The 21,003-nt window shown below is 50.4% G+C and overlaps 2 protein-coding genes across 4 annotated transcripts; one reads left to right on the top strand and one right to left on the bottom strand.

Annotated features, from left to right (window-relative positions):
* Window positions 1-1,790: 1,790 nt before the first annotated feature.
* Window positions 1,791-9,933, bottom strand: HSD11B1L (hydroxysteroid 11-beta dehydrogenase 1 like). 2 transcript variants are annotated; one of them, XM_038771636.1, is made up of 8 exons: window positions 9,868-9,933; window positions 8,806-8,914; window positions 8,439-8,569; window positions 7,138-7,249; window positions 6,223-6,314; window positions 5,989-6,082; window positions 5,490-5,655; window positions 1,791-2,179 (listed from the first exon to the last, which is right to left on the bottom strand). In XM_038771636.1, the coding sequence occupies exons 2-8, from the start codon at window positions 8,891-8,893 to the stop codon at window positions 1,975-1,977; spliced, it is 888 nt and encodes a 295-aa protein (XP_038627564.1). In that variant the 5' UTR covers window positions 8,894-8,914; window positions 9,868-9,933; the 3' UTR covers window positions 1,791-1,974. The 2 variants fall into 2 exon arrangements, with proteins under 2 accessions (XP_038627564.1, XP_038627565.1); XM_038771637.1 differs by having other exon boundaries at window positions 8,806-8,923; window positions 9,868-9,906.
* A 7,365-nt stretch (window positions 9,934-17,298) lies between these two features.
* Window positions 17,299-19,802, top strand: MICOS13 (mitochondrial contact site and cristae organizing system subunit 13). 2 transcript variants are annotated; one of them, XM_038739944.1, is made up of 4 exons: window positions 17,299-17,374; window positions 18,322-18,490; window positions 18,842-18,893; window positions 19,604-19,802. In XM_038739944.1, the coding sequence occupies exons 1-4, from the start codon at window positions 17,346-17,348 to the stop codon at window positions 19,699-19,701; spliced, it is 348 nt and encodes a 115-aa protein (XP_038595872.1). In that variant the 5' UTR covers window positions 17,299-17,345; the 3' UTR covers window positions 19,702-19,802. The 2 variants fall into 2 exon arrangements, with proteins under 2 accessions (XP_038595872.1, XP_038595871.1); XM_038739943.1 differs by having other exon boundaries at window positions 17,320-17,392.
* Window positions 19,803-21,003: the final 1,201 nt, after the last annotated feature.

A 21,003-nucleotide genomic window follows, 5' to 3' on the forward strand; every position in this document is an offset into this window, starting at 1 on the left:
ATTTCTATTCTTATTTACTAGTACCTGGCTTCAGAACCGAGCCTTTGAATAATAATAATGATGGCATTTATTAAGCGGTTACTATGTGCAAAGCACCGTTCTAAGCGCTGGGGAGGTTACAAGGTGATCAGGTTGTCCCACAGGGGGCTCACAGTCTTAATCCCCATTTTACAGATGAGGGAACTGAGGCACAGAGAAGTTAAGTGACTTGCCCAAAGTCACACAGCTGACAATTGGCAGAGCCAGGATTTGAACCCATGACCTCTGACTCCCAACCCCGGGCTCTTCTCCACTGAGCCACGCTGCTTGATTTTTAGTCATTACCCCTCCTCCATTTTGAGCCCTACTCCTTTGTTTGGGCCAGGTCCTAGCGTCAACAGTCCAATCTGAGGGAGTCTCATCCCATCCCCACCCGCATCCTTCCAGTCCAGTGTGGTCTAGTGGATAGAGCCCGGGCCTGAGACTCAGAAGACCTGATTTTTCCAATCCCAGCTCTGTCACTCGCCTGCTGAATGACCTTGGGTGAGTCAATTCACCATCCCCCTGATTATCTTGTATTTACCCTCTGTGCTTAGTTCAGTCATTGGCACAGAGTAACCACTAAACAAAATCACAGTTATTATTTATTAACTGACCACTTGGGATACCAGGAGAGGAGCCAAATGAATGACTTTTTGTCTGTATTGTCAGGTGACATCTGGGCATGGTGGGAAGCAGCATGGTGTAGCTGCTCACCGTACCTCATTCTCGCCTGTCCCGCCATCGACCCCCGGCCCATGTCATCCCCTGGGCCTGGAATGCCCTCCCTCTGCCCATCCGCCAAGCTAGCTCTCTTCCTCCCTTCAAGGCCCTGCTGAGAGCTCACCTCCTCCAGGAGGCCTTCCCAGACTGAGCCCCTTCCTTCCTCTCCCCCTCGTCCCCCTTTCCATCCCCCCATCTTACCTCCTTCCCTTCCCCACAGAACCTGTATATATGTATATATGTTTGTACATATTTATTACTCTATTTATTTATTTATTTATTTTACTTGTACATATCTATTCTATTTATTTTAGTTTGTTAGTATGTTTGGTTTTGTTCTTTGTCTCCCCCTTTTGGACTGTGAGCCCACTGTTGGGTAGGGACTGTCTCTATATGTTGCCAATTTGTACTTCCCAAGCGCTTAGTACAGTGCTCTGTACATAGTAAGCGCTCAATAAATACGATTGATGATGTAGCAAATAGAGCATGGGCCTGGGAGTCAGAAAGTCATAGGTTCTAATTCTGGCTCTGCCACTTGTCTGCTGTGTGGCCTTGGGCAAGTCACTTAACTTCTCTGTGCCTCAGTTACCTCATCTGTAAAACGGGTTTAAGATTGTGAGCCCCAGTGCGGGACAGGGACTTTGTCCAAACTGATTTGCTTGTATCTGCTTAGTACAGTGCCACATAGTAAGCACTTAACAAATACCATTATTATTATGATGTTGGAGCGATGCCCCAAGTGAACTTTATTTTCTACCACTAAAATATACCTATCTCCTCCTTTGGGCCTCAGTCTCCTCCCCTATAGTCAACTGGCTCTTGAATATCTCCAGTGAAGTGACTCACCCAAGCTCACACAGCGGGCAAGTGGAGATTGTCCCCATTTCCCATTGGCATGTCCCGAAGGACAGTTAACAATGACTCCCAGGAGGTGGCTGAAGGCAGATGAGGAGAGAGAACGTAGGGTGTGGTCCAAAATGCGTGCTTTCAATTTCTGATAAACTGCTGTCTGCAACTCACCGATGGGCCAAAGAACAGTCACAACGCTCTGAATTGGAACGGCGCCTTTATTTTCCCCGAGCACCTCTTCCGGGCACCCGGGCCACCAACCCATGGCTGCCCTAGCTGGAGGGAAACAGCAGCCCCCAGAATGGCCGACTTGGTTTTCGTGAGGTGGGCTTCAAAATGGGGTCCCCCTAGGTGAGGGGGAGGGAATGTGGGTGGGGGGCTGTCTCAGGGGGCCGAGTGGTTGAACTGCTGCAAGATGAGCCAGTCCCTCTGCCGGGGAAACCAGTCCCGGATGAGGGTTAGCAGCTGCAGTTGTGGCGGGTAGAAGGTGTCATAGGCTCTCAGGGCCCCTCCCTTCACAATGGCCAGGGCAGCCTCGGGGGCTGGAGAGGCTGGGTGGTACGCTACATCTGGGTGGTATACTACACCCCTGCAGGGGGAGAGAAGGGGGGTGCTCGTGAGAGGGGAAGGGCCGGATGGGTTATCTTGACTTCAGTCGGGGAGGAGAGGTGGGGAGGAGGTTGTAGCACAGCACTTTGCGCACATTATAATAATAATAATAATAATGTTGGTATTTGTTAAGCGCTTACTATGTGCAAACCACTGTTCTTAGCGCTGGGGTAGGTACAAGGTAATCAGTTTGTCCCACGAGGGGCTCACATTCTTCATCCCCAATTTACAGATGAGGGAACTGAGGCCCAGAGAAGTGAAGTGACTTGCCCAACGTCACACAGCTGACAATAACAATAATAATAATAATAATTATAATAATGGCATTTATTAAGCGCTTACTATGTGCCAAGCACTGTTCTAAGTGCTGGGGAGGTTACAAGGTGATCAGGTTGTCCCATGGGGGGCTCACAGTCTTCATCCCCACTTTACAGATGAGGGAACTGAGGCCCAGAGAAGTGAAGTGACTTGCCTAGAGTCACACAGCTGACGAGTGGCGGAGCCGGGATTTGAACCCATGACCTCTGACTCCAAAGCCCGGGCTCTTTCCACTGAGCCATGCTGCTTCTCTTAGCTCTCTTCACTCCTCCCAAGGCAACCAGTGCTTTGCACATAGTAAGCATTTAATAAATGCAAAAAGAAAAAAAAAAGGAAAATCCTGTAGCACTCCATTCTCCTGCCTCCGTTCCCTCGCTCACGCTGTTCCCCCAGCTTGGGACTCCCACCTCCTCAAACTGGACAGACTCCAGTTCTCCCCAAATTTAGCCCTCAGAAAACCCCACCTCCTCCAATAAGCCTTCCTTGATTAATTTCCCAGCACCATGAACCATCTCATCCCTTCAGGTAAATCTAGCATTTATAATAATAATTCATTGTGGTCAATCAATCATATTTATTGAATGCTTAACTGTGTATAGAACACAGGACTAAAATCTTGGGAAAATACAGCAGAGCAGAGGAGCAGTGTGGCCTAGTGGATAGAGTATGGGCCTGGGAGTTAGGAGGACCTGGTTCTAATCCCAGCTCCTCCACATGTCTGCCCTGTGACCTTGGGCAAGTCACTTCACTTCTCTGGGCCTCAGTTACTTCATCTGTAAAATGGGGCTTAAGAGTGTGAGCCCCATATGGGACAGAGACTGTGTCCAACCTGATTGACTTGTATCTCCCCCTTTTAGACTGTGAGCCCACTGTTGGGTAGGGACTGTCTCTATATGTTGCCAACTTGTACTTCCCAAGCACTTAGTACAGTGCTCTGCACACAGTAAGTGCTCAATAAATGTGATTGATTGATTGATTGATCTACCCCAGTGCTTAGAACAGTGCTTGGCACATAGTAAGCACCTAACAAGTATTATTATTATTATTATTATTATTATTATTATTATTATTATTATTATTATCAGAGTTGTTAGACATGTTCCCTGCCCACAAGGAGCTATTTGTCAACTGCTTACTATGTGCCAAACATGGAACTAAACACTGGGTAGAAACAAGATAATCAGGTCAGGCACCGTCCCTGTCTCACCTGGGGCTCACAGTCTAAGTAGGAGGGAGAACAGGTATTGAATCCCCATTTTACAGATGAGGTAACTGAGGCCCAGAGAAGTGAAGTGACTTGCCCGAGGTCACACAGCAGCTGGGATTAGAACCCAGGTCCTCCGACTCCCAGGCCAGGCTCTTACCATTAGGCCATGCTGCTTTTCATTAACTTATGAACTTACTAACATCCTCCTCAGCAGTCATCAATAGTATTGAATATATAACCACTTAATTTCTTAATTTTGACCACTCTAGTTGCAAATGTTTTTCTGTTTGTCTCCCCCGTTAGAGTGTAAACTCCTTGTGGGTAGGGATTGTGTCACTTGGTTATTCTGTATTCTGTACAGGACACCACACACCAAGTGGGCGCTCAAAAAATGTTACTACTGCTGCTACTATCAATCAGCTCCTACTATCTGCAGAAAAGTTTACCTAGCGCTTGGGAGAGAATACGATACAATGGAAGTAGCAGACATATTCCCTGCCCATGAGTTTACAGTCTAGAGGAAGAGAAAGACATTGCTAGAAATAAGTATTACTAGAACTACTACTGTTACTACTACTCTAGACTGCAAACTCTTTGTGGGCAGGATATGTGTCTGTTTACTGTTGTATTCTCCCAAGCATTTAGTATTGAGCACAGAGTAAGTGCTCAATAAATACGATTGGATTGAATTGAATGAATGAATGAAAGAATGAATACTACTGCTACTACTACTTTGGCCCCAGTATGGTTCTCTGCACCCAGGTGCCAATTCCATCTGAGTGGTTGTTGTTGTCTCATGCTTCCGAGTCGTGTCCGACCCATAGCGATGCCAAAGACACATCTGTCCCAGAATGCCCCACTTCCATCTGCAGTCATTCTGGTAGTGTATCCGTAGAGTTTTCTTGGTAAAAATACGGAAGTGGTTTACCATTGCCTCCTTCCATGCAGTAAGCGAGTCTCTGCCCTCGACTCTCTCCCGTGCCTCTGCTGCCCAGCACAGGTGAGTTTTGACTTATAGCAGATTGCCTTCCATTCACCAGCCACTGGCCAAGCTAGGAATGGAATGGGTATGCCTCTGCTTGACTTTCCCATAACTGTGACTGGTAGAGTACTGGAAACACTCCAGGTGCGACCCTGAGAGGGGATCTGGGTGGTAGAAGCCTTTATTTTCTCCCCCAGGACCCGAGTTACAGCTGGAGGAGAAGCCGCTGTTGATAATCACTCAATTCTCAGCCCCACCACACTTATATCCATAGCTTTACAGACTGCCATATTCCTTATCTGTAATTGATTTTCGTGACTGACTTCCCCCAAGACTGTAAGCTTGTTATGGGCAGGGTACATGTCCACAAACTCTCTTGTATTGGACTCTCCCAATTGATTAGAAATAATAATAATAATAATGGTATTTGTTAAGCACTTACTATGTGTAAGGAACCATTCTAAGCCCTGGGGTGGAAACAAGCAGTTCGGGTTGGACACAGTCCCTGTCCCATGTGGGGCTCATAGTCTCAATCCCCATTTTATAGATGAGGTCACTGAGGCACAGAGAAGTGAAGTGACTTGCCCAAGGTCACGCAGCAGACAAGTGGTGGAGCTGGGATTAGAACCCTTGACCTTCTCACTCCCAGGCCCGTGCTCCAATATAAATACCATTGATTGATTGGTTGCCTGGAACACTGCATTTTGGACCACCTAAGAAGGGCAAGGGTTCCAAATATCTCCCCGCCCCCCTAACCCCTACCCTATTGTGCCCCTTACCCACCTGATTTTCTCCATGGCTGACTCAGTGTCCACAAGCCCCAGGATGCAGATGGTGATGGACACGTCTGCCTTCCGCAGGGCCAGCTCATGCCGCAGGGAGCCAAAGAAGCCCTCCAGTGCGAACTTGCAGGCCGTATAGGAGGTGGAGAATGGGGTGGGGATCCTCCCTGGGGAGTTGGGGAAGAGGGAGAGCTGGAGCTGGGGGCATGGAGAACACCTTCCCCACCCTTACTTGAACATTTACCCAAGTTTCCTCCTTTCAGCCTGGCAGAAGCTCCTATTCCCATAGAAAATCAGGGCCTGGGGGGAGGGCACAGGGATCCCTATGAAGGCCAGGCAGGTGTGGCACGTGTGGCAATCAGCCCCAGGAGTCACCCCCCTACTCCCACCCCAGCCACTGGCCTGTATTCTTTGTTGCCGGGAGGGGATGGTGCAGGGGACAGAGAGGGCAGTGGGGCCACAACCCTTGGCTCTCTCCCCGGCCACAAGTAGAAACGCACCCAGGACAGAGGAGACGACAATCACGGAGCCTTTGCTCTTGGTCAGAGTGGGCAGAGCTGTGGTGGCCAGCTGGACATAGCTCAAGAAATTCACCTGGAGAATGGGTCAGAGGTTGAGGAAAAGGCACTAGGTTTGGCAGAGGTACTATGGGAGCCGGGGGGGAGACTGCTCCCCTCACCCTGGGCCAGATGGCAGGACCCCTCATGCCGCTTCCCCAGCCCTCCAGTGCCCACCTTCAGGAGCCAGTGCAAGCGCTCCACGTTGCCATCCCATAGTCGGTACGGGTAATCACCAATGTGGTTCAGCACCAGGTAGTCCAGTCCCCCTATAGCCCAGAGACACCCCCCAACCCCCACTGTCATGGAGACTCCTCCAACACTCACACACGCACCGGGTTCTGAATCCCCTGCCGTCTCCAGCGGTTACTCATCGGAAGGAAGGGATCAGAGAACAGATGGGCAGGGGCCACGGCTCTGGCCTGAGGGAGCCCCCTCCCCCAACTCTCTGGGCTATGTCTTTGTTGGCAAACAGAGGGAAGCCCTGTCTGCCAGGCCAGGCAAAGTATCCCTCCCAACCAGGGCACATATGCCCACATGCTAGCTCCATAGGGGCGATGGGGGGTGGTGCCGTCCCCCAGATTTCTGGCCATGGGGGTGAAGAGGGGTGTCTTTGACTCTTTAGCTCTGCCCAACCTGCCCTTCCCCAGCCCCCAGCAGGCACAACGGGCATCCACCCCTTTTTTTATGATATTTGTTAAGCACTTTACCATGTGCCAGGCACTGTACTAAGTCCTGGGATAGAGAAAAGATAATCAGGTTGGACACCTTCCTTGTCTCATTTGGGGCTCACAGTCTTAATCCTCATTTTCCAGATGAGGTAACTGAGGCCCAGAGAAGTGAAGTAACTTGCCCAAGGTCACACAGCAGGTAAGTGGTGGAGCAGGGATTAGAACGCAGGTCCTTCTGACTCCCAGGCTCTATCCACTAGCCACGGGAAGAACCCACAGACGTTGGTCACATCGGTGGCCCACAGAATGCTCACCCTTCGGCGTCCACAGCTCAGGCACTGTCTGCAGTGGACACCCAACCCAGCTCCAGGCCCAGGGCAGCAGCCGCCCTTGCCCCAGTTCCTTCCCTCCCTGTGCTCACCCAGCTTCTGCAGGGCGAACTGCACCACCCGCTCAGGATGGTCAGGCAAGGCCATGTCAGCTGCGATGTAGTGGATCTTCCCAGGCCCCAGGGTCCGGCATGTCTCGGCCACCTGAGAAGAGGTCGGGGACAGCTCCACCCACAGATTCATTCATTCGGTCATTTAGTCATTTGCACATAGTAAGGGCTTAATAAATGCCATTATTATTATTATTATTATTATTATTATTGTTATTATTATTATGTGCTTACTGTGGGCAGAGTACTGTACTAAGCGCTTGGGAAAGTACAATACAGCAGTAAACAGTGACATTCCCTGCCCACAGCGAGCTCACAGTCTAGATGGGAGGGAGAGAGACATCAATACAAATAAAAGAAATGACAGATATACACATAAGATGGGGGATGGGGTGACCATAGGGGTCTCCCCCTTCACCTTGGGGCTCCCGGATGAAAAGGGCCTGGATTCCCCACCCCTAAATGCCAACTGGATGGGGAGTCATGGGGACCCAGAGTAAGTCCCCCTTTTCCTCTGCTCCTCCTCCCCTCCCCATTGCCCTGACTCCCTCCCTCCGCTCCACTCCCCTTCCCACCCCACAGCACTTGTGTAAATATGTACATATTTATTAATCTATTTTATTAATGATGTAGATATATTATTATAATAATGGCATTTATTAAGCGCTTATTATGTGCAATGCACTGTTCTAAGCGCTGGGGAGGTTACAAGGTGATCAGGTTGTCCCACGTGGGGCTCACAGTCTTAATCCCCATTTTACAGCTGAGGGAACTGAGGCACAGAGAAGTTAAGTGACTTGCCCAAAGTCACACAGCTGACAATTGATAATTCTCTTTATTTATATTGATGCTATTGATGCCCTTTTACTTGTTTTGGTGTCTGTCTCCCCCCTTCTAGACTGTGAGCCTGTTGTTGGGCAGAGATTGTCTCTGTTGCTGATTTGTACTTTCCAAGTGTGGAGTACAGTGTTCTGCACACAGTAAGTGCTCAATAAATACGATTGAATGAATGAATGAATGACCTGCGCCCCTCCAGTCCCCTCCACCCCGATCCCTAGCTGGGGGTAATGGTGAAGCCACTATCTCCGTCTCCACGACCTTCTGGACCGGACTTCTGGCCTCGCGCTCCCCCCCCACCGCCCCCAGGATTCCCACAAGGCCCCAGAACTTCCGAGCAGAGCTGGAAAGACCCCAAATTGGTGGTGGGGGGGGTGTCTTCCTAGGGAGTGCCATCTCCTAGATCTCGCCCTCTCCCCCAACCTGAGCCCCTCCCGTGCCCCCACCCTCTGCAGCACAGCCTCCCTCCGTGCCGTCAGCACGATGTGGGCCCCCAGCTGGGCGTAGTGATAGGCCATCTGCTCCCCGATGCCTGCGCTGGCTCCTGTCAGCAGGACTTTGGCTCCAGAAACACGGGCTGGAGGAGGAAGGGGGAGATGGGTTGAGGGGTGGGAGTGGCTGGTCAACCTCTGCCCGTGAGCAGGGGAGGAGAGAGGCCAGGAGGGCTCCAGGAATGAGAGGAGAGAGGAGAAAACATCCAGTGCCCCCATGTCCCCCCACCCCAAACACACACACACACACACACACACACACACACACACACTCTCTCTCTCTCTCTCTCTCTCTCTCTCTCTCTCTCTCTCACCCTCTCACCTGGATCGAAGGATTCTCCCCAGTACCAGGCCAGCAACACGGCCCCCAGCCCAGTGAGGACGAGAATTTTGCAGGCTGCCCTGACCATCCTGGCAGGCCTCACTGGCAACTGTGGACTCAGAACAACAGTCAATGAGGAGCAAAGATCACCTGGAACCCGCCCGACCCATCCCCCCTTCTACCACCCTGGACAGAAAATCTTCTAGGTCTTGATGCTGCCGAGTGGGGTAAGGCCTCTCCATCCCCTCATCCCACTCCTGAGCACCCCCATGCCAGGACAGAGGGGCTGAGGACCCAGAGGGCAGGAGAGTTGTCATTTAGCTTGAAGATCACTGGGACAGCGGGGAGGAACTTGTGTCACCCAGGCATGAGGGGTAAACAAGAGAGGCAGCTGGGCAGGCTGAGTCTACAAGGGCTGCAGCTCAGGCCAGGAATGGCGGGAAAGGTGACCCAGTCCCTCTCCTCAAGGGGGCTGATAGTCTGATGGTGGAATCAGGACAGACAGACAGCAAAACATCAGTAAAGACCACACGAAAACTTCCAAACCTAGGAAGGATCCCTAATAAGCAGGGGAAGCAGCAAGGTCTGGTGGATAGAGCACAGATCTGGAAGTAAGCAGGACCTGGGTTCTAATCCCGGCTCTGCCACTGGTCTGCTGAGTGACCTTGGGCAAGTCACTTCACTTCCTTAGGCCTCAGTTACTTCAGCTGCAAAATGGGGAGCCCCATGTGGCCCAATTTGCTTGTATCCACCCCAGTGCATAATACAGATTCCTAGCACATAGTAAGTGCTTAACAAATACCACTATTATTATCATTATTATTAAGAAGCCACACCACAGAGACACATACATGGACCCAAGGGTTCAGAGGCTACTGGAGCAACCAGACCTGGCTGAGGTTCATCTGGGAAACCTTCCTGGAAGAGCTGGGCTTTTAGTAGCTCTCTGAAGTGGGTGGGGAGGGGAACAGTTGGCCAATAGACCATTCAGAAATCTGGATCTCGGCTGTCCCATTATATGAATCACTAATCCTACCTAGAAGAATAATAATGTTCACTCACCTGAACTCTTTCCGTGGCACTATCATTGAAAGATATCTAAGCATTATTTAGACCCGATACTCCTGGGAAAGAGGAGGATGAAGGAAGCAGGGATGATTTATTAATGCCCAGAGAGGGCAAGAGACTTTCCCAAAGCCACACAGTACCCCAGCAGTGAGGAGAAGGGGGAGGGGAGGCAGCCAGTGGTTGAATACCGCCTTCCCACCCCCCACCCCACTGACATCCAGCCCCAGTCATCCTCTCTCAGAGCCAAATTCCCCCCCAACCTGCTGAGAAACCCAGATAAAGGAGAGTGAGATGAGGGGAAATGGGAAGAAAACAGATAATTGTCTGCCATGGGCTAGGTCGGTGGGAGACAGTAATAATAATAATGGTATTTATAAAGTGCTTACTATGTGCCAAGCACTGTACTAAGCGCTGGGCTGGATACAAGCAAACCGGGTTGGACACAGTCCCTGTCCCTTGTGGGTCTCACAGTCTCAATCCCCATTTTGCAGATGAGATAACTGAGGCACACAGAAGTTAAGTAACTTGTCCAAGGTCACACAGCTGAGAAGTGGTGGAATTGGGATTAGAACCCATGACCTTCTGACTCCCAGGCCTGTGCTTTATCCACTACACCATGCCATGGAAAGAAACAATCCAGACCAGATTGGAAGCTCCTTGAAGGCAGGGATCTGTGCACAGTGCTCAATCAATACGATCAGTTGATTGACTGATTGACTGAAGCCGATCACAGCAGGTGACCAGCGGAGCCGGGATTAGAACCCAGGTCCTCTGACTCCCAGGCCAGTGCTCTTCCCAGCAGGCCACACTGCCATATCAGTTGAATACTGAATTATATTTACGGGTGGTACAAAGTCAAGTCTGCTTCCATTACCCAAAGAAGCTTCTCAATTAAAAAGTTAAATCAATTAGCCTTACTGAATGTGAGGAACAATGAATCAAGGAGAAGCAGCATGGCCTAGTGGAAAGAGCAGGTCAGAGCTGAAGCTGGTCAAAACCCCCCCCACCAGAGGGCTGGAAAATATAATAATAACGTAACTCCCACATCTGTAACCTTCTCACTGTGCCTCGTTCTCACCTGTCCCACTGTCGACCCCTGGCCCACGTCTTACCTCTGGCCTGGAATGCTCTCCCTCCTCAAATCCGCCAAACTAGCACACTTCCCCCCTTCTGAAAGCCCTACTGAAAGCGCACCTCCTCCAGGAGGCCTTCCCGGACTAAGCTCCCCTTTTCCTCTGCTCCTCCTCCCTTCCCCTTTGCCCCCACTTGCTCCCATGGCTCAGTGGAAAGAGCACAGGCTTTGGAGTCAGAGGTCATGGGTTCAAATCCCAGCTCCACCACTTGTCAGATGTGTGACTGTGGCCAAGTCACTTAACTTCTCTGTGCCTGTTACCTCATCTGTAAAATGGGGATTAAGACTGTGAGCCCCACATGGGACAACCTGATCACCTTGTAACCTCCCCAGTGCTTAGAACAGTGCTTTGCACATAGTAAGTGCTTAATAAATGCCATTATTATTATTATTACCCCTTTCCCCACCCGACAGCACTTGTGTGTATATATATATACATATTTATTATTCTATTAATTTTATTAATGACATGTATATATAATTCTACTTATTTATATTGATGCCATTGATGCCCATTTGTTTTGATGCCTTGCTCCCCCTTTTAGACTGTGCGCCCGTTGTGGGCAGGGATTGCCTCTATTTGTTGCTGAATTGTACTTTCCAAGCGCTTAGTACAGTGCTCTGCACACAGTAAGCGCTCAGTAAATACGATTGAATGAATGAATGAATGAAAGTAAGGTGCTTTGACTTTGCCAAAGCCCTTTTACATCTGTGATGTCAGTTGCGCCTCACAACAACCTGGGAAGAGGGTTAAAAAACCGAGGTTTGAGGTTACCGAGCAGGGTCAACGGCAGAGCTAGGATTAGAATCCGGGACTCCCAATTCCCAGATCAGTATACGTTCCTCTAGATCCCGCATTTCCATAGCTGAATCCTCGGGCATTCCTCTCCCTGTCCAACTCATTCCTGGACCTGACGTTCCCTCTCCCTGGTTCTACCCCCAAACAGTCCAGCAGGAGTACCAGCTCGCTCCCGCCCCCCTTTCCTGGTGTTCCCCACTTTTACCTTGTGATTTTGGGGTGCGGCCGGCAGGCGGGAAAGGCAGAGAGTCTGAAGACAGCACAGGGACTGAAGTTCAGCCCCTCTGCCCAGGGCAGGGTTGGGTAAGGCTGGGCGGATCTCTCCCCTGCAGAATCTCTTGCCCCCACCCCTGTTATTTTTCCAGTTATGCAACTGTCACCCCAGGAGAACTGTACAAGTCCATTTCTGCCAGGAGAAAGACAAGAAGTGAGCAGCGTGGACAGACTCCTCCAAAACCTCCAGTGGGTACTCCAAAATGACAATAGTGGAATTTAATTTAAGACCTTAATAAAGCACTCTAAACATTATTCACTAATTGATTTGTTAAGCAACTACTGTGGGCCAAGCACTGGGGTGGATTCTAGAGAAGCAGCGTGGCTTAATAAATACGACTGATTGAATGAATGAATGAATGAATGAAAGAGCCCGGGCTTGGGAGGCAGAGGTCATGGGTTCTAATTCCGGCTCTGCCATGTGCCTGCTGTGTGACCTTGGGAAAGTCACTTCACTTCTCTGTGCCTCAGTTCCCTCATCTGCAAAATGGGGATTCAATACCTGTTCTCCCTCCCATTTAGACTATGAGCCCCGTGTGGGACCTGTTTATCTTGTATATACATGGCCTAGTGGAAAGAGCACGGGCCTGGGAGTCAGAGGATGTGGGTTCTAATCCTGGCTCTGCCACATGTCTGCTGTGTGACCTTGGGCAAGTCATTTCACTTCTCTGAGCCTCAGTTCCCTCATCTGGAAAATGGGATTAAGACTGTGGGCCCCATGTGGGATAGGGACTGTGTCCAACCCGATTACCTTGTAGCTACTCCAGTACTTAGAACAGTGCTTGGCACACAGTAAGCGCTTAACAAATACCACAGTTATTGTTATTATTACCCCAGGACCCCAGTGCTTGACCCAGAGTAAGCACTTAACAAATACCACAGTTATTATTATTGTTGTTGTCCACCTTGTTGTTGGACTTGGCATGACTGACTCCATCTTGTGTATACCAACAGTAACCCTCCATTTTTTACAGACCGAAAGCACTCCAGTGTGCGCAAAGCTACATTAACCAAAGTGGCCCCACTCTGCCTGGGATGTCCCCATCTTGTGCTGGCCGTTATCTCCTGATAACATCCTGATAACAGGGATTTTGACAGTAACCAAACCATGACAAACAAAGAGTTGTAATTTAACTCAGGATCTAGGAATGCCAAGGTTTCTCGTGCACGGGAATCCTTTGTGTAGCTCGGATGGGGAACCAAATAAAAGAAGAAGAAGCAGCTGGGATCAGGGCTGCTTGTCACTCGTACCTCTCTCGGGAGGTGAACGGATGAGCAGTCAACCTTCCTACCTTTCCTGCTCTATCTGAACTCATGTCTCCGAGTCATTTTTCCTTTCTGCGTCACCACCTTGGGCTCTCGAACCCTGCAGCCGATTTATACTGGTTAACCTATTTTGCACCCTACTTTTCGATAACATTGTTTAATCTGTTGCTAAATCCTGTCAGATTGCCCCTTTCCTTCATCCAAACAGCCCATACCCTGGCCCAGGTGCTCATCATAGCCTGGCTAAATAAATCACAATAATGATGGTATTTCGTAGGGAAGCAGCACGGCCTCGTGGGAGTCAAAGGACTTGGGTTCTAATCCTAGCTCTGCTACCTGTCTGCTGTATGACCTTGGGCAAGTCACTTAATTTCTCTATGCCTCAGTTACCTCGTCGGTAAAATGGGTATTAAGACAGTGAGCCCCATGTAGGACAGGGACTGTGTCCAACCTGATTACCTTGTATCTCCCCCAGCACTTAGAACAGTGCTTAGCGCACAGTAAGCGCTTCACCAATACCATAATTATTATTTGTCAAGCATTGTGCTAAGCGATGGGGAAGATACAAATCAATCAGAGGGGATACTGTCCCTGCCCCACACAGGACTCACAGTTTTAGGGGGAGGGAGAACAGGTATTTAATCCCCATTTTACAGATGAGGAGACTGGGGCACAGAGAGGTTAAGCAACCTGCTCTAGGTCATAGGGAAGGTCAGTGACATAGTTGATTAGACCAGAGGTCTTCTTACTCACAGCTCAGTGCGCTTTCTACCAGGACACGTTGCCTCTTTACTTACCTCCCCAACTCCAGCCCCTCATTTTTCCACTTCCCCTTAGGCAAGTCACTTCACTTCTCTGAGTTTCAATTCCCTCATCTGTAAAATGGGGATTTAAGACAGTGAGCCCCACGTGGGACAGAGACTGTGTCCAACCCTATTTGCTTGCATCGCCCCCAGCATTTACTACAGTACCTGGCACATAGTAAGAACTTAACAAATACCACAATTATTATTTATTATTATATCCTTTGCTTGTGTCGAGCTCAGCAAAAAAAATCAAGCCACAGCAGCACAAGGAGGTTTTTTATTGCAATATTAATACAGATCTGTATGGGGGAAAGGTGGGAGTGTGCTGGGCGTGGTGTTCCTTCACACCAACAACAGGATCCAATCAAGTGTGGCTGCAGTTTTCTTAACTGAAGACAGGATGTGGCTGAAATTGACAACAGGGGAAAGTATGGCTGAAATTGAGGATGGGGAAAGGTGTGACCGAAGCATGATTCACAAAAACAAGGTAGATTAATGCAAAATGGAGACTGAAAACAAAATAGAGTGAACCTGGTTAAGAGTCGGTTTCCACACTTCCTAGGATCATCTTTCTATAAGGATCATTCTTCACTCCTCAAAAACCTCCAATGGTTGTTCATTCATCATTCATCAAGCAGAAACTCTGGACCATTGGTTTTAAGGCTCTCCGTCGGTTCTCTCCCTTCCACCTATCCACTCTCTTCTCCTACTTCACTCTCTGTTCCTCCGGAGCTCACCAATCACTGGGCCTCGTTCTCGATTCTCCTGCCACCAACCCCTGGCTCACATCTTTCCTTCCATCTGGAATCAATCAATCATATTTATTGAGCACTTACTGTGTGCAGAGCACTGGGAAGTACAAGTTGGCAACATATAGAGACAGTCCCTACCCAACAGTGGGCTCACAGTCTAGAAGAAAACTCCTTCCGTTTTCAAATCTGTCAGGTCACAGTTCTTCCCATCTTTGAAGCCCCCTTCAAAGCTTCAGGAAACTTTCCTTGACTAATTTTTCTTCTCTCCAGGGACCGTTCTCTCTCCTTTGCAGTGACAACCTCTCGTTGCCCTTTTGTTAATATCATTTTGCATAGGTTAATATTATGAGATTATGAACAGGATCTGTGAACCCTTAGGACTGCTTCCTCTGGGGAAATATTATTTCTAACACAGAATGTCACGTGCTAGCAAGATCCTCATACTGTGCCTTCGGTACACAAACTGTGTGGCCTAGTGTTTTGTTTGTTTGTTTGCTTTATGGTGCTTATTAAGCACTTACTATGTGCCAAGCCCTGTTCTAAACTCTGGATTAGGCACAAGTCAATTAGGTTTGACACAGTCCTTGTCCTGCATGGGGCTACCAGTCGTAAGTAGGAGGGAGAACAGGCATTGGATCCCCATTTTACAGTTAAGGAAACTGAGGTGCAGAGAATAATAATAATAATAATAATAATAATAATAATAATAGCATTTATTAAGCGCTTACTATGTGCAAAGCACTGTTCTAAGCGCTGGGGAGGTTACAAGGTGATCAGGTTGTCCCACAGGGGGCTCACAGTCTTAATCCCCATTTTACAGATGAGGTAACTGAGGAACAGAGAAGTTAAGTGACTTGCCCAAAGTCACACAGCTGACAATTGGCAGAGCCAGGATATGAACCTCTGACCTCTGACTCCAAAGCCCATGCTCTTTCCACTGAGCCACGCTGCTTCTGCCCAAGGTCACACAGCAAGCAGTTGGTAGAGCTGGGATTAGAACCCAGGTCCTCGGACTTCCAGGCTCGTGCTCATTCCAGTATGCCACGCTGCTTCTCTGCTTCTCTAGTGGAAAGAGCACAGGCCTGGGAGTCAGGAGGCCTGGCTTCTAATCCCAGTTCTGTAACTTGCCCACTGTGTGACCATGGGCAAGTCACTTTACTTCTCTGGCCTTCAGTTTCCTCATCTGTAAAATGGGGATTAAGACTGTGAGCCCTACGTAGGTCAACCTGATTGCCTTGTATCTACCCCAGCACTTAGAACAGTGCTTGGCACATAGTAAGTGCTTAACAAATACCATCATTATTATTACAAGCAACTTGGGTTGGATACTGTCCCTCTCCCACATGGGGCTCACAGTCTCACTCCCCATTTTACAGGTGAGGTAACTGAGGCACAGAGAAGTGAATTGACTTGCTCAAGGTAACCCAGCAGACAAGTGGAAGAGTCAGGATGACACCAAGTTTGCGGGCTTGTGAGATGGGAAGGATGGTACTGCCGTCTACAGTGACGGGAAAGTCAGGGAGAGGACAGGGTTTGGGAGGGAAGATAAGGAGTTCAGTCTTGGACATATTGAGTTTTAGATGGCGGGCAGACATCCAGATGGAGATGTCCTGAAGGCAGGAAGAGATACGAGCCTGGAGGGAGGGAGAGAGAGCAGGGGCAGAGATGTAGATTTGGGTGTCATCAGCGTAGAGATGACAGTTGAAGCCGTGGGAGCGAATGAGGTCACCAAGGGAGTGAGTGTAGATCGAGAACAGAAGGGGACCAAGAACTGACGCTTGAGGAACCCCTACAGTAAGGGGATGGGAGTGAGAGGAGCCTGCCAAGCTAGCTCTCTTCCTCCCTTCAAAGCCCTACTGAGAGCTCACCTCTTCCAGGAGGCCTTCCCAGACCGAGCCCCCTTTTTCCTCTCCTCCTCCCCATCCCCCCCACCCTACCTCCTTCCCCTCCCCACAGCACTTGTATATATTTGTACAGATTTATTACTCTATTTATTTTACTTGTGCATATTTACTATTCTATTTATTTTGTTAATGATGTGCATATAACTATAATTCTATTTTTTCCGACGATTTTGACACCTGTCTGCATGTTTTGTTTTGTTGTCTGTCTCCCCCTTCCAGACTGTGAGCCCGTTGTTGGGTAGGGACCGTCTCTAGATGTTGCCGACTTGTACTTCCCAAGCGCTTAGTCCAGTGCTCCGCACACAGTAAGCGCTCAATAAATACGATTGAATGAATGAATGAATTTGCGGGTTCCGCATTCCCCGAACCGACAACCGCGCCTCGCAGCCGAGGTGAGGACTACATGTCCCAGCAGCCTCCGCGGTGTCGGTAGCGGGCGCGCGCCGGTCACGCGAGGGCCACCGTCCTCGCGAGAAAGGAGGGGGCGGGGAAAGCGGTGTAGCCGAGCCCACCGTGCCCTTGCCGAGGAGGAGATACATCATGGCGCCTCGGTTCTGGCCCGTGGTGAAGTCAGTAGAGGCGAACGGGTTTGCTCCTATTTCCCCACCTCCCTTATCCCTTCCTCCTCCTTTCCCTTCAGTTTGGGCGGGAGAAGCCCAGAGGATTTGAGGTGGAAAAGGTGGAGGGCCTAGTTATGCCCCCCTCCTGTTTTCTTTCTCCTTCCTGAGGGGAAGTGTGGGTTAGTTCATGCGTCCCCTCGCTGAAGGGGAGGGGGCATAGAAGCCAGTCTGGTTAGATCCGGAGGCTCAGAAGTCGCCACCTTAGCCTCCATGGCCCGGGTCCATCAGGCCATCGTCCAGCGGCTATGATCCTCCCTCCCCAGGGTCTAACTCTGTCGTCCCCTCAGGTGTTTCGACCCCAGGACTGCCCGGAAACTTTTCCCTCCAGCTTAACCCGACCTGACCCCTCCCGCTCCCCGCTGTTGCGAAAGTCTTGTTTCTTTTTATATGTTCCTCTGTGGCCCTCGTCGGTCAGCCTTCCCCACCTCTTAAGTTCACCAGGAGACGGCCCTCTGTTAGGTTTCCAGTAATAATTGTATTTCTAAGCGCCCATAATGTGCCAAGCACTGTAGTAAATGCAAAATAACAGTGTCGAACACATTCCAAGTTCCCTATAAAGCTCAGTCACAGTAGACGGGAGACCAGATCTTGACTCCCCATTTTACAGATGAAGAAAGTTGAGGCCCAGACAAGAGAAGTGTCTTGTCCAAGGTCACACAGCAGGCAAATGGTGGAGGCTGGATGAGACTCTAGGTCCTCTGACTCCCAGCCCATGCTCCTTCCATGAGGCCATGCTGAATCTGCCGTAGCACCTAGCCCCTTCCCAGAATGTGGGGTAGGAGCCTATTGTACTAGGCACTTAAGAACATAGGGTAGATGTAAAAGGCCTGGCCCCGACTCCTGGAGAGCTCCTAATCTAATGTTTTTCTCCCTGTCCCTTCTCTTCTTCCTACTAGGTTCCTGGTCAAAGGCGGTGTGGCTGGTGGGGCTGTCTATCTGGTGTACAAAGAGGGGTTGCTGGGGTCCAGTGATCGGGGAGAAGCCGCCCTGAAGAAGGCTCAGGCTGTGGTGCCTCCGGCCCTCAGGGATTGGGGCGCTTACTTAAGCCGGCAGACGGGTGTAGAGGTACTTGAGGGGTGAGGTGGTTGGAAAATGGGTTTAGCTCCCTTGGGCCTTTTAATACCCCAAAATTGTTTTCCCACTGAGCATAAGTGGTGGGAAGCGGAAAGGAGGGAAGGGAGGCATAATCTCCCCATTGGGCAGATGGGGAAATTTGACATTCCCCCCTCCCTGGAAAGGGGAAGAGGCAGAGGAGGGATTCTGTCTGGGTGGCAGTTTTCTGTACCCTCACTTCATTTGACCCCCAGTGGGGCAAGCCAGATCTCCTTAGGGACTCCCAGGGGAAGGCTCATATTCTTGCCCCCCACCTCCCCGCCCCATCCCCTCACACCCCACCCCCATCCCCTCTCTCCTCAGCTCCCAGCTGTTCCCCAAATCAGCTTTTCCTTGAGCAGCTCCTGGAATTCAGGTAAGGAATTCAGGGTGGGAACAGTTTGAGTCGTCCACCGGGGAAGACTGCTTTTCCCGATTCCCGCTTTCTCCCCTCTTGTGTCCCGCCTCCTGGATCCATCTCTCTGTGGGTGTGAGAAGGATGGATGGGTACAGGGGTGAGCTGGTGCCCAGAGTCACCCAGTGGGATGGATGGGGGAGAGATGAGCCTTCAGCCCCCAACGCATTTCCCACTAAGGTTCCAGACATGTGGCATTGGAACCTGAAAGAAATCAGCCTGCAACAGGGTAGGGGTTGGGCAGATGAAGGGCGGGCATCCCGCTATCGGAAAGAGGATGTGTCAGGAAAACGGGAGACCTGGCCCTGCCCCAGCCTGCTGAGACACTTTGGGCAAGTCTTTTAGCCTCTCTGGGTCCCAGCTTCCTCATCTGTAAAATACCTGATGGCCAGGGCAGGGTGGTTAAGGCATCGGCTCCAGCAGGTCTCCCGTAAAGGTTTCTATGGTGCTGGACCCTTAAAAGAAATCCAGCTGTGGGAGGAGAGGGAGAGCAGGCCGGGGGGTTAACATGAGGATAGTCTTTGATGATTAAAAGTGGACTCCACAGTACCAGACCCTCCCTGGAGGCACCCAGCAGTCTCAGCTGCCACCAGGTCACGCATAAAAATTTGGGGGAAATGGACTAGGGGGCTGGGGACCAGGGACTCAGGCCCTCTCCCATTTCCCTACAGGAGTGCAGGCAGCGATGGCGGCACTCTCCGTGGCCCCCACCAGGGCCGGTATGTACTTTCAGGATGGCTGGCGGTACGTGAAGGACCTGATCAAATGAAGCGGGGGTCCGAAGAGAACGATATGCACTTGACTGAGAAGGGGAGCGGGGCAGCTCCTGGCTTCTCGAGAATTAAAGAACTTTGTGCCCAATGCCTACCCCCCTCCCCTCCACAGGGGCTTGGTTTCTGGCTCTGTCGTGGGAACAGGTAGGGTGCGGGGAGGGCTGGTTGAGCTCCCTTGCATTGGGATCACAGTTGCCACTGGTGGAGAGATGCCAGTTTCCGGGGTTGGGCTCTAACTCTGAAATGTGTTCTGGTTCACTCAGACAAATCACCCAATCTCTCTGGGCTTCCTCTGTGAAAGAAACGGCAGCGAGACCTGCCTCTTCGTATTTCATGGGGCTGCAGTGAGAGCAGAATGAGATTTCTAGTGTGAAAATGCTTATGGTGGGGGTGGGGGGAGATGAAAAGAGGTCAAGCTCAGAGGGGATAGACAAACTCAGAAGCCTCCAGGTTAGAGGAACCATGTGATGGTTGTCAGCTGTCAGAACCATCAGCTGGCTGGTCTGCTACCCTCCGGTGAGTCAAATAGCCTCAAACATTCTTAATAATTGTATTTGAGCTCTGACTGGGCTCTTGTGTCCCACCTCTACTGAGCACGGGGGTAGGTACAAGATAATCGGTTCAGACGCAGGCCTTGTCCCACATGGAACTCCTCCTGGATAGCCGTCCTCATGCCTAGGGACGCACCACCCAACCCCTCTAGCTTTCCCTCTAGAGACCCAATATGAACTGCTCTTCCGGGAATCTCTTCACACCCCCTTTCCTTGTCTGCTGGGATAGTATTACCAGCTGTTAGTCTGCTGCCAGGGTTGAGCACAGAGCGTTCTCCCTACCTCCATTTATACTCCCAGCCATAAAATCTGCCTTTACTTTCTCCTCAGTGGTTCCACAGAATCTCCGGATTCCGTTCTGGCTGCTCCAGAGGAGGTTGAAGTGAGCAGAGGTCAAGATGGGTTGGGTGGCATTCCCTTTGCCCAGAGCAATCCTTGGAGCACGGTGGACGTGAGGCTTAGGTTGGCGATATTGGAATTGCTTCAGTGCCCAACTCCAAGAAATCTTCGCCCTCCCAACAGAGCCCAAAGTTACGCAGCCCCTCGGTATTCACCCCAAATAGCACTGGGCCTTTCCAGCTGTCACCTGGTCTGTCATCACCCCAGAAGGGGTGTGCAGATCCCCCACAGGCAAAGTGAGCTAAGGGCCAAGATCCATAATACCTTCTGGCTTGCCAAGGCTGTCAGATGGGGGCATTGATCGCTTTTGGGGAGGGATTCAGCTAGCTGGACTGCTGCCCATCGGTG

This window comes from Tachyglossus aculeatus, chromosome X1 (assembly GCF_015852505.1).
Source record: "Tachyglossus aculeatus isolate mTacAcu1 chromosome X1, mTacAcu1.pri, whole genome shotgun sequence".
In the NCBI taxonomy this organism is placed as follows: Eukaryota; Metazoa; Chordata; class Mammalia; order Monotremata; family Tachyglossidae; genus Tachyglossus; species Tachyglossus aculeatus.

Excerpts from the sequence above, each read along its gene's own strand:
- MICOS13 (XM_038739943.1), top strand. The coding sequence starts at position 17,346 with ATGGCGCCTCGGTTCTGGCCCGTGGTGAAGTCAGTAGAGGCGAACGG. Across the intron at positions 17,393-18,321 it reads AAGTCAGTAGAGGCGAACGG|GTTCCTGGTCAAAGGCGGTG; the intron begins GTTTGCTCCTAT and ends TCTTCCTACTAG. Across the intron at positions 18,894-19,603 it reads GAGCAGCTCCTGGAATTCAG|GAGTGCAGGCAGCGATGGCG; the intron begins GTAAGGAATTCA and ends ATTTCCCTACAG.
- HSD11B1L (XM_038771636.1), bottom strand. The coding sequence starts at position 8,893 with ATGGTCAGGGCAGCCTGCAAAATTCTCGTCCTCACTGGGCTGGGGGCC. Across the intron at positions 8,570-8,805 it reads GGGAGAATCCTTCGATCCAG|CCCGTGTTTCTGGAGCCAAA; the intron begins GTGAGAGGGTGA and ends TTCCTCCTCCAG. Across the intron at positions 6,083-6,222 it reads GCTTGCACTGGCTCCTGAAG|GTGAATTTCTTGAGCTATGT; the intron begins GTGGGCACTGGA and ends CCCATTCTCCAG.